General features: G+C 22.6%; 1 protein-coding gene across 1 annotated transcript; it reads left to right on the plus strand.

Moving 5' to 3' along the window:
• Positions 1-313: 313 nt before the first annotated feature.
• On the plus strand, positions 314-1809 carry LOC128955894 (uncharacterized). The gene is made up of 3 exons (XM_054301573.1): positions 314-679; positions 779-1177; positions 1252-1809. Exons 1-3 carry the CDS (start codon positions 377-379, stop codon positions 1807-1809), a joined length of 1260 nt encoding a protein of 419 aa, XP_054157548.1. The 5' UTR covers positions 314-376.
• The last annotated feature ends 12074 nt before the right edge of the window (positions 1810-13883 follow it).

A 13883-nucleotide genomic window follows, 5' to 3' on the forward strand; every position in this document is an offset into this window, starting at 1 on the left:
TTTAATAAAGTCTATATTCAATTTTAATACTTTATTTAATTGAAAACTTTGTTTATACTAGTTATACTATTTAATTAAACTTAATCAATGTATTAAACTTAATAATAAAATTATTATTGTAAAAACAATTACAGTAGTATTTCTAAATAATAATCAACTAGTATAATTTAATAATTTAATTATCAATCGTATATTTCTTGTACTAATGTTTTAATAAAATTTTGTTATAAATAATATTTTTAAATAACAATTTTTATTTAACCAAATAATAACATTCACGTGCAATAATGTAACCGAATTTGAATTTATTGAATTAAAAATAGTTTAAAATAAGTTTCAATTGTACCATAAATTTGAAAACATTTTATCAGAGATAATGGTTATTTCAGTGACAATAATTGTATTATTAATGATAGGATTTACGATAACATTGGATCCGTTAGTAGATCCTGAGGAACAACTTTGCATTGATTTAGCTATCGATGCAGCCATTTATGCCGACGACGGCATCAGTTATATATTAAAAGGCGACTCCTTTTGGCAAATGGATAGCCAAACAGGTCTTCTGCCAGAAGCGGGTAATTTGATTAGCGATCGATGGCCAGGACTGCCCACACCAGTGAACGCAGCCTTTACTATTGGTGAAGCAAAATATGGTTTGTCTACCGTATTCATTGTTGTTAGTATTGGTTTTTAATATTTTTTTTGTCCCCAAAATTTCTATTATATTAATTAGAAAAATATATTTTTAAAAAATTATATTTTCTTTTACTTAAAGCATGACAAATGGTTTCTTTATAATAACAAAATTCAACGATTTAATGGTACGACAGACGACTGGAACTACTTTCCCATCGGTGACAAAGTATTGGCCGCCAGTGATCATTACCGATCAAATAAGGACCGAAACAAAGCACCCGTTTATATCATATACGAGTCGCAAACATATAGCAAATATATGTTTACAAATATCTTTTCTCCGGACCGCATATCCGGACCCAATCAGTTGGTCAGATCCGGCAAACTTATGCTGTTTATCAGTGACAGCAAACAGCCGACTGGATCTACGTTTGACAACTATATCGATATTAAAGCGATGCTAACCAATGACCGACATTTGATAATATTTGGTAATAAAAACTACTGCATCGGTCCAAATGCTAGAGATATGATAGAAGTATTTAAATCATTATTTTTCTTAAATGTCAAAAAACTGATATTATTTTTATTTGATTTGTTTTATTTTCAAAGTGTGAACTAAAAACTAGTGATGAAATGCGCCAATATTTCAAATGTCCGCGAAAGCCACGACCGGCCTCTACCACTACCATTGAAACCATCTCTACTATCGATACAAATGATACCACAAACATCACTACAAATACAAAAACAGTTGTCAACGTGTCGTCAATTTTGCCGACAATTGAGTCATTGGGTGCCGATGTTAGCAATGTTAGTATCAATGATAATATAGCGCCAAATTCAACGACCGGTGCTCTAACAGATAAGCCCTACAAAAAAGGTTTTCCGTATACAATGATTATCATTATAGCAGTGATTGTTTTGGTATGTGTGGTGATTGTCATAGTTGTCATACTGTATGTTATAAAACATAAGAAAAGTCATACAAAAAGCGACCGAAAGGAAGTAGTTGTCATTTCATCAAAGAATACAAAACAATTGCCAAAGACTGAAGAATTGTCGTCCAAAAAGACAAACACTAAGACTAGTGGTCAACAACCTATGGAAGCGGATCAGCTCATCAAACAAATGAGGACAACAAAAGATGATAACGATTTAGAACTTTGATTAAATTTTTATTGATTTTAATATTTTTATTTTATTTAATACAATTATTTTTTGTTTGTTTTTTTGTATTGAGTAAAAAATTAACAATGATTTATAAATACCAAATATCTAAATAAATCTTTAATTAATTAATATTATTGAACTAAATTATATTTAGTAGTATAACTGTTTAAAATTTGTAGTTATTGCTTTTAAATCTAAACATAATTGCAAGTATTTTTGACCATTTAAATAACACATTTAAAATATTGTTTTGTAAAAAATTTAAATACATAGCAAATATTCATTATGATATTTCATTATAAATTTTCCATAAGTTTTTGTTCATTATTAATATATAAATGTGTATTAATGTAATTTTATATGTATGCATATTTTTAAGCATATCTGTTTTTGTTTATTTTACCGCTTATCTGTTATAACCCCTCAAATAAAACCCTTTAGTATATATATATATATGATATATAGAGTTCGGGTAAATTTCCTCCGTAGTTTTATATTCAAAAAGTTCCCTATTTCCCCTGATGCCCTGGGAATTGTAGAATTTCCAGGGAATCTATTTATTTGTTGTACTACTACAACAAATAATTATAATAAAAATAATATATATTATTCTAAAGTATATAATTTATCTGTAAAAACTTAAATTTTTACTAATAATTATTTTAACAAAACTATTTATTCAATATATTATACAACTTTTAATTATAAATATCTTAAATATTGTCTTTGATTATCGTTTAATAAAAATAAATTGTTTAAAAATATATTTTTATTCAAATTTTGAGAATAATGTATTAAAGTCTTAAATATACTTTAGTTAATATATAGTTATTAGTTTTATTGTTTATATTTATAAAATATAATATGATTTATAGTGAAAATTAGTTTATCATTGATTATGTGTCATATTTAGAGATGAGAAAATAGAAAGTTTCTAATAAATTTCCCTGAAAAAGTTTCTTAGGATTAAATTTCCATACAAATATTTACAAACAATTATTGTGTAATTAAACATATGTACAAAAATATAAGTAAATTTAAAACTCATATAAAGATATATTAGATAATTATATCCAAATCCTCGATAACAGGTGGTCGATGTTAAATATAAATAATTAAAAAATTAAATACAAATAATTATTATTAAACAGTCATTAGTAACCAATCAATTAATGATTTTGTCATTTAAATGCCGAATGAAAAGCAAATTAATTTGAATAAATAGTAATATTCTGTGGACTTCCTTGTATTTATCTCTTGAGTTTTGAGAGCGGGTGGTGGTGTTTGTGGCGGTGGTGATGATGATAATGGTTGTACATTACTTAGCTGCCGCTGATTGCGTCTATTCATAAAATCTAGCCATAGCTCAGAAGACATTATTAAGTCCAAATGACATTTGATTTAACTAAAATAAATAATATGACATAATATGGTTGTCATTATTCATAGTGTCGGTCGATCAACGGGTAAATGGTTTATAAAGTTACAAATTTATTTCAATAAATTTTGCTGAACATCTCTGACGTCCTCTGGAGAGCCACACCATCGGTCCGGATGATGAACTATCGAAAGCTTTTTGAAACGAATTTTCACAAATGATTGATAAAAATGGCATTAATTATATCTTTGTCTTCAATAACTAACAGAACCAATTGATCCGTAAATACTTAATAAAATCCATTTTATTGTTAGCAACAAAACAATGTAAAAAACATGTGACAAAAAAATCTTACAAAAAGTAATGATTTCGTCAACTTTTAATACAATAAAATATTTTTTATATATAGTAAAACCTATTTCTTAATATGGTGATCCCATTGACAGAAATTTCTTTTAGAAACTTTCTAGAAATTTCCCTATTATTTTGTAAATTTCTTTTTTTTTGCCAACACTAGTCATATTTAGTATTTATTTTTTATTCAATCAATTTTATACAGTTTGATTTTATCATAAATTTATTTTAGTTTTTCTTGTTATTAAAACAATTTTCATTTTTTTGTTGTTGTTGTTAACAACTACTATAAAATGAATAAATAGTTTTTACATAACGTTAGAAACCTTTTATATTTAATTAAAAAAAAGTAATAAATACAAAAATATTAAATGTTAATTTAATATTATTAAAAATTATGATAATTATGATAAACGAATAAAAGTAAAGAAGTAAAAATAATTTTTAGAATTTATAAAATTTTAAATAATTAATAAATTAATAAAGATAATAATAAATAAATCTATATTACTATAATTGAAATAATAAAATAATGTCTATTTTAAGTGAAAAACAAGTTTTCAATTATATTGTAAACATTTATTTTATTTGTGGTATTAATTTATTTGAAATTAAAAAGTCTAATATTATTATCAAATATATAATATTAAGTTTAATTAAAATAATAATTGTAATTGAAAATATCTATGCAATTTATTTAACAGTTCAGCAATTATTAAAATTAAACAGTTTTCAACAAATGACATATTATCTGTCATATATTATTAAAAAATCAATATATTTATTATTGTATATAATATTTATAATTAAATTATCCCGAATAAGACAAACATTAAACGATATTTTTGGACATTTAGTTGAAACACAAAAAATAAAGCTAAAATTTTTATCAAAAATATTATCAATTTTATGGATCATAATTGTATCGATTGACTTAATGCCTATTATTGAAATAATTATCAATTATAACCGGTCTGTGTTTTCAATTATACTAAATGTTCTAGATGCTTTTATGATGTTTGGTTTTATGATTGCTATTTTATTATTATTGATTTCAATAAAGTACACAATATATCTATTTGAAAACAATTTGATTAACAATAATACTATTAGAATAACTTATGAAAAGTGTGTACAAAATATATTAGTTATACAAAAACTTAAAGATAATGTTAACAATGTTTTTGGTATTATTTTATTTTTAATAATTGTTGAAATATTTTCGTCAACGTGTTTGCGATTGACTTATGTATCTCTTGTCGATAGTAGTTATGATATGAGTTCACATACTTATGGATTAATTGAATATTCAATCATTTGTTTAATTTTCACTATTTATGTACTAATTGTTAATTATTTTCAAACACATAGACCGACAGCTAATGATTTAATGACTGTATTGTCCATAAAACTGTCATCTCTTAGTGTCAAAGATATAATCACTAAATCAATGATTACAATGAATATGGTTTACAATTATCACAATACAAAATACATGGCTCTTAATCTATTTATAATTGATATGAATTTTTTATTTGCATTTTTAGGTTCAGTTATTACATTTACTGTTATGTTAATACAATTGTTGGATAATTAAGTAAATTACAGCATTGTATTTATTAATTTGTAAATTATTAAAAATAATTAAATATTTTGTGATTATATATAATATAAATTTCTTAACTCTGATTATGTACACTCAAATTATTATATAAAATTAATGAAATTAATGAAATAAATAAAATTAATTAATTAATTGTAATGTTTTAAATAAACCAATCAATAATAAGTAATTAATAATAGCTGTCGAAACATAGAGATAGTATTCATAGTTATTCATAACAAACAAATTATAACAATAGAAACCAATGGGACGTCCGGATAGTCTTTCAATAAATCCCATTATCTTATACCTTATGCGTACAGTTAGACACCGTTTGTTAAGCAATTCATACAAAACTGGTTGAACCCGATGGGCATATGTACTAACCCATGTGGACATCATATTCAATATGAATACTATGTTAAAACAGACAAAAAATATGACGGATGCCATATAACGTGCGGCCAGTGATGTATTTTTATCGCATATCAGATAAAACAGTAGCTGTAGTGAAGGTGTACCAAAATAATAGATAATAAACATCGGAAATTTAATCGACTCGTCTATTTGAACAGTTAGCTTTGTAAGCACCATATGCTCAACCATACACTGTCTAATCATACGATTATTTGTCTCAATTTGCAAACAAATCTTGAGTCTTGTGTTAATCTCTTGAAACTTATACTTCAAATACGCTGATGTCATAAACCATAGGACAAACGCTATGGTAATCATTGCAAACAACTGTACGGTAAACAGTACAGTGAATAGACTCCATAGTATTACTCCTGCAAACGGGAATCTTGAGTCGGGATTAAAATATTCCCAACACGTAGTGCCGACCAGCATAATGTTGGTCATGAAAACTAATAGATAAAATGCTTGATGAAGAAAATAATGAACCAATAGATCAGTGTATAGTATAAAACGTTGTGAATGACAAGTGTTTAGTTTGAGTGGTAATCTCTGATGTTTGACATTATAGAGAAAGTCTATTAATGTTAAATTCATATGCATTTCCTGATATTGGAGACGCCATCCAATCAATAAAACCAATAGTGAAATCATAGTTAGTAACATTGATATTTGGCTACCGTTCCCCAACAGATAACTGGCGTCACATGTTAGTGCCCTCAACCAGGATCCTTTAGGTGCAATCGATGATAATCCGTAACGTATTATCATTATAAATACGACTGTCCTAATCATATATAAGGAAATAATACTCCGATTGTTTAGTTTAATTGACGACATATAGTCATCAATATTGGATGCAATTATTAGATAACGTTTAAGAAAGCGGTCTATTTTAGTGACGGTAGCCACAGGATCAACGTCTCGATGGAAAATGTTTTGTTTGATTTGAGTCTTAATTTTCACAAATTTAAACACTGATGTCAAAGAAGTTTTCAAATATTTAAACATTTTTTCAACAACAAAAAATACAATTAATATTTTTTTTTATAATTGAAATTTATAAATAATGTCAAATTAATTTACAAAAATTTAATAAATTCAGAATAAATAATAATTGTTAATTCATTTTTACTAATAATTTCAATTGAAATTTTTATTTAGACATGAAATACAACACAATATTAGAAAATTATATATAATTGTTTGATTTGTAATTATTTAATATGTTTTACTTATAATTATTTAATCTATAAAATTGAATAATAATCACTAATTTAGTAAAAAACAATTATTTTTAGAATTTTATTGATTTCTAATTACATTAATATAAATTATGAACTAAAACATAAATTTTGTTTCTTATAAATTATAGAAAATATTTTGATAAAATTTTTTATGTTGTAATAATAATAATAGCAATGAAAAAATAAACAGATTTTATCATATTTTAAGTTATATAGTTTTTATACAGTTTTACATAATTAAAATTTTATATTTATTAAAACCTTTAAACTCGATGATTATTTATTAAAAAATATTAATTATTTATTATTATTATTTACAATTTCTAAATTATTTGTCTAAATATTTATAAATTAATCGTAAAACAGTAAACATTCACTTAATAAACAAGAAATATGACATTAATTTATTTATTTTAAATTATCTAAAAATTCTTAAATAAATAAATAAATAAATTATTATTATAAAAAACACACAAATAAATATTATTGATATAACTTATTGCTATAAATAATAAAATTAGATTTTAAAAAGTGACATTTATTAAAGTTATTTAACTTTTTTTAAATAAAATTTTATATTCAATTTTTAATTATTAATCTTTTAATTAGTGTCATAATAATGCAATTATAATACAATAGGCATGATATGTAATAAACTTAATTGTGTCTACTTTTTTTATAAGTAAAATAATAATAATAATAGATATTTTTAAATTCATTATTTAAACAGACACTAATTTATTTATATAATTTTTATAATTTATACTGAAATTAATTTTTTATAATAGTTTATAATCATAAAACTCATTATTGATTAAATAGATAATCTTCGTATAAATGTAGTAATAATATATAATTTACAATAACAGTAGACACGTATAGATAAAACTCGTAGTTATTCATTGCAAACAAATCATAACAATAGAAACCAATGGCTCGACCCGATAGTCGTTCAATAAAACCCATAGTTTTTAATTTATTTTTTAATTGCAAACTCTTTTTGTTAACTAAGTTATATAGTAATGGCTGTGCTTTGTGGCCAAAAGTGTTAACCCAAGTGGAAAACAAATTTAACAAAAACAATACACCAAACAATACTACAAATACTACACCCGCTCCTAATCTGAAATAAATTACAGTATTGGAGTCACATATCAAATAAAATAGTATTTGTAGTTCAGGTGTACCAAAATAATAGATTATAAACATTGGAAAATTGATAGATTGGTTCATTTGCATTGTTAGATTTGTTAGATACATGTGCTCAATAAATACCCGTTCAATAATTTTATCTGGATTTCTATTACTTTTTATACAGTTAAAAATTTTTTGGTTAATCTCTATAAACTTGTACTTAATATATGTGGATATCATAAACCAAAGTACAAATGCTATACAAACCATACCAAACAATTGCATTGTAAATATTAGGGTACATATACTCCAAAATATAAGTCCTATTAATGGGAATTTCGAATCGGGTGTCAAATATTCCCAAACTGATGATCCAATTAGCAATATATTCCCCAACAATAATATCAAATAAAATGCTTGATTCAGAAAATAGTTAACCAATAGATTAGTATACATTAAAAAGCGTCGGTTATGTTGAGGGTTTAGGTTTAAATTGAGTTTCTTATGTTTAACTTTATATAGAAAATCAATAAAAGACAACTGTAGATGCATTTCCTGATATTGTAGTCGTATGCCAACTAAGAATACTAACATTGCCGCTAAACCTAATAATACCGATATTTGTATACCGTTTCCCATAACATAACTTGCATCACATGTGATGATCCTAATAAATGAGCCCCGGGTAGCAGTGGCTGATATGCCATAACGGATGGCCATTAAAAATAAGACAAAACGAACCAAATTTAAAGATATCTGTGTCAATGGTTTGAATTTACGACCACTCATATAGTCATCAAAATCGGAAACAATTATAAAATAATTTTTGAGGAAATATTGTATTCGGGTCACCGTTTCTGACGGATCCAAACTATCGGTAATATTTAATGAGACGTCAATAGTTGGTGTTGTTTGTCGTTTACCTATTGTGGTCATTGATCTACATTTATTAGATAATAGTTCAAAAAGTTGACCATAATAGTTAATTATTGACGATATTATGTTTAACATAATTAATTAATTTACAATATAAATATTTATCACAAAAATATTATTTAAAACAATTAGAATAATTCAAATAACTGAATTCAATTGTAAACAAATATTAATTAATATAAAATAATGTTAAACTTTTAAAAAAATAATAATTAACTTAATATTTTTAATTTACTCTTGAATGTAAAATAGTCTGAAATAAATTTTTAATAACATTTTTTACTTTAATCTAACTAATACTGTATTAATATTATTATTTATGTATCAAAAGTTATTAATTTACTTTTTTGTTTGATTTATGCTAAACAATTAATTCAAAATATACATATTTTCTTAGTATATCTTACTTTATTACTATTATATATTAATATTATTTATTATAAAATGTCATGCAATTTTTCAAATTTTTTTATAGAAATTTTTTAAATATAATATATAAAAAATTATTATGTGAAAAGTCAAGTAAACATTTATAATTAATTACATTTATATTTATATAAATATATAATTAATAGTATAAAAATATTTTTAAAATAAAGCATTTGCTATTTATATTTTTAAGTGTATGAAAATTATTGAATATTATCACAGTATTATATTAATTGTTTTAAAAGATACATTATTTACATTTTTTTCATTAAGCCTAAAAATTTATTTAAAAACTACTTTTCTATTGTTTCATAATAATAGTATTGTATTAGAAAACACTTATTATTAATTCTGAAATTATTAAAATTATTTTCTTAAGCTAAAGATTTGTATTAAAAATGTAATTAATTTTTAAACTATATTTAACAGTTCATATTTTATGTAAAACCTAAAATAATTTTAATTTTACTACTAGTGTCCATAATTAAATAAATACACTTTAATTTTAATAATTACATTTTCCGATCGATATTCTTACAAATATTTATATAAAATTACTATACAATCAAAAATATTAGTAAAAACTAGTGAAAGCGTAAAACTAAAATAAATCACAAATATTAGTTATATTTATAAATATAATGAATCTAAATCTAAAATTAATACCCATTTTATAAAATTTATGTTTATTATAACATTAATATATTTTTAAGTATTTATAATAATTTCAATAACACTACAATATGACATTAATTATTATTATTACTTTAATATTAAACATATCAATACATTACACAGTATATAATTTTTGTTAAAAATATTGATAGTAATAATAAAGTTATTTAAATTTTATAATTAAATTATAATCAATAATAATATAAAAAACAATTATTTTTAAAATTCTATTGATTTCTAATATCTAATTACATAAAAATAAATTAAGAATTAAACATAAGTTTAATTTCTCAAAAAATAATCAAGTTGAGAATGCTAGAAAGCATTTTCATACTAACTCCTTATTCAAAATAAAATAAAATTAAAATCAAATGAGTCAGTTTGAAAATATAAAATCAACTTTAGTCATATAGAATTTAAAATAAGTCAAAAAAAATTATTAATCTTGCTTTTGATACCTTACTTGACTAAAGTTGAGTTTATTTTGAAATATAGAATCATTTGATTTTAATTTAATATTTACTTTTGATTTCGTATGGAAATGATTTCTAGCAATTGATTTTATTATTTACTTATATATTTAAATTATACTAAGTATATAAAGTACATGTTTAGTAAAAATACAAATGTATTTCTTATAAATATTTATTTACAATATATTGATTAAAATTATACTGTAATAACATTTACTAAATTTTTCATATAGAGCAGTGATAAAAATTAAGTGTTATCATGATAACTTTGTGATACATATATAACATAACTATTTTAACAGATATTTAATAGTAATTTAAACAAATAGTAAGTTAAACAAACACTTACTCATTTAATATGTACTAGTTTATTTGTACAATTTTGTTTTATAAAGTTTAATTTTGATCACTGATATAGAGTATACTTTTTTAAATTAAAATTCTTAAAATTAATAATAATTATTATTAAAGATTAAAATAAATAAATAAAAATCTTAATTATTTTGTTTTTATTAAATTATAAAAAATGGCAAAATTAAAAATTAGTCAAAAATTTGTTTGTATGAGTATTACACTATACGATAGTATTAGTGATAAACATGTTATTAGTGTTTGTTTATTGATTGCATACAAACTGTTAGCCGTAAAACACATATCACTGGACATTGATTTCAATAGCAATATTAGTGTTAGATTTGAATTATCATTTAAATTTACATTGCTAACATTAGCAATAGTATTATTAGTAGTAGTAGTATCTAGCTGAAATTTATTTTCAACAATAGCTATAAGTTGTTGATACGTTTGGGGTATAATATTGCACGCATATATCAAATAGATAAACTGTACTAGATCATCTATTATACTAGCTAGTGTGATTGGTCGATTTTGACTATTACCAAAATACAATCTAGTTAAATCAGCAATTAATTTTAATGTCAAAATTATGACAACTATAAAATTATGCATTGATAGAAATTTATCCAAACGGTTGACATAGATTTTTAGTGAAACACAATATTGATAGACATATTGTAACGAAAATTTATCTAAATTTTTGCCCAAATATTTCAATTGTTGGGATATTATGTATGATTTATAGGCTATAATTGCTGTAAATATTAGCGACATATTGATTGGTATCAAATACAGTGGTAATGTTAGCAAAAAATCTATGGAAACATTATAAGCATTTAAGCAATAAATTCCTATCATATAAATAGTTTCGATAATTATAGTCAACATTAATGTTAAAATTGTTAACCAAATCCCAGCACTTGTTTCGCGCTTATTGTTTACGTATTGATGGTCGCGTCCGACTAGTAAATGGTCAACAATCGGACGGCCATTGACTACAATTAAACCATAAGTCAAATAGGTTTGGACTATAGATCCCAGTGTAGCACAAATATGCAATAGTCTTAATAGTTGCGATGATTTGGATGAACCAAATAATCCATAATAATTAAATTCAAATAAAATAATTAAAATATGTTTGTAATAACAATAACTAATACATGTCATGACCATTAGATTTGCAAAAAATTTAATAATAATTTTTATATAGTTTTTTAATTTATTATTATTATTATTATTATTATTATTTGTAATATGATATCCAAAATAAAAGTTGCCAGTATATTTGATATAATTTATCAATAGTTTTAGACCATTGTTTTTATGAGACATTTTTTGTTAATATTATATAATTTAAAAATTTAAATAATAGTAATCAAAAGTACTTTATACAGTATATTACTTTGTTAACTAAATGTAATAAATTTTAGTTATAAATAAAATAAATAATTTTATTACTTTATTAAATATAGTACTTTATATAAGTAATATTTTTTAAAATAATAATAATAAATGTTTTTATAATATAAATATTTAGTTATAAATATATTGATTTTAATGATATTTAATTTATATACTTGATATATTAAAATAATTGTTGATGTATTAAAACAATATATAATATTTAGGCCATTATTTTTTCATAAATATTTATTTTTTATATGTTGTTTTTTGTATATGATTTAAACATATATTAAATATATTTAATAGTAAAATATAATATAATAAATTAATAAATATCAAATATTATCAATTTAGATAAAATGTGTTTATAGGAGTATAGGTCTAAAGAAAAAAATTTATTTTATAAATATTTATTTATAAAATAATGAATAGAAATATTATTTACTTTAAAATGTTATTATATTATATTAAAATAATTAATAATTATTATATTGATTTATGCAAATTATTTAAATAATTAAAATTATATTTTAATAACAGTTTACAATTAATATTTAGATTTATAGTCAGATTTAGAATTAATTTAGAATTATTAACAATAACTTTTTTTTATATTATTTAATATATAAATTAAAAAAAAAATCTATAAGATATACAAATATTATTAATAATAAATATATATAAATTATTAAAATTTATCTCATAAACTATTTTTATGATTATTTGTTTATTTACTGAAAAAAATTAACTCATAATTACAGTAATTTATTCAAACATTAGTTTGTATTAGTATTACACTATAGGATAGTATTAGTGATAAACATGTTATTAGTGTTTGTTTATTGTTTGCATACAAACTGTAAGCCGTAAGACACATATCATTGGTCATTGATTTCAATGCCAATATAATTGTTAAATTAACATTATTAACATTAGCAATTTTATTATTATTAGTAGTAGTATCTAGATGAAATTTATTTTCTACACTAGCAATAAGTGTTTGATGAGCATGTGGTATAATATTGCATGCATAAATCAAATAGCCAAACTGTACTTGAGCATCTATTAGACTAGCTATACTGATTGGTCGATTATTAGTGTTACCAAAATACAATTGGTTTAAATCTGTAATTAAACGTATTGTTAAAATTATTACAACCAGAAAAGTATGCAATGCTAACAATTTATCCAAACGGTTGACATAGATTTTCAGTGAAACACAATATTGATAAATGAATTGTTGGCTAAAATTATATTAAAATTTTCGCACAAATATTTCAATTGTTGGGCTATTATATAGGATTTGTAGGCTATAAGTGCTATAAATATCATCGACATATACTGATGGCTATCAAATATAATTGTAATGTTAGTAAATAGTATTTTGATATATCATTAATACCAAACTTATTAATTGCTATTATATAGTTTAGTTCAATAATAGCGGTCAATACAAGGGTAATAACTGCTACAGTAATACCAACACGTGTTTCACACTTATCCGACACGTATTGATGATCGCAACCCAGTAGTAACAGGTCGACAATTGGTCGGCCATTGACTACTTGGATAGTATAGATAAAATAGATTTGAATTATAACACCCACTGCTGCACAGGTATGTACTATCTGTAGTAATTGTGATTTACTAGTTGTTATTGAACTACT

This window comes from Oppia nitens, unplaced genomic scaffold, assembly GCF_028296485.1.
Source record: "Oppia nitens isolate AA-2021 unplaced genomic scaffold, nextdenovo-longstitch-racon4-pilon3 scaffold2_pilon_pilon_pilon, whole genome shotgun sequence".
In the NCBI taxonomy this organism is placed as follows: Eukaryota; Metazoa; Arthropoda; class Arachnida; order Sarcoptiformes; family Oppiidae; genus Oppia; species Oppia nitens.

Bases quoted from the DNA above. Each gene is read 5' to 3' on its own strand.
- LOC128955894 (XM_054301573.1), top strand. From the start codon at position 377: ATGGTTATTTCAGTGACAATAATTGTATTATTAATGATAGGATTTACG. The intron at 680-778 runs GTTAGTATTGGT...TTTTACTTAAAG, and splicing joins TGTCTACCGTATTCATTGTT to CATGACAAATGGTTTCTTTA. The intron at 1,178-1,251 runs GTATTTAAATCA...TTATTTTCAAAG, and splicing joins ATGCTAGAGATATGATAGAA to TGTGAACTAAAAACTAGTGA.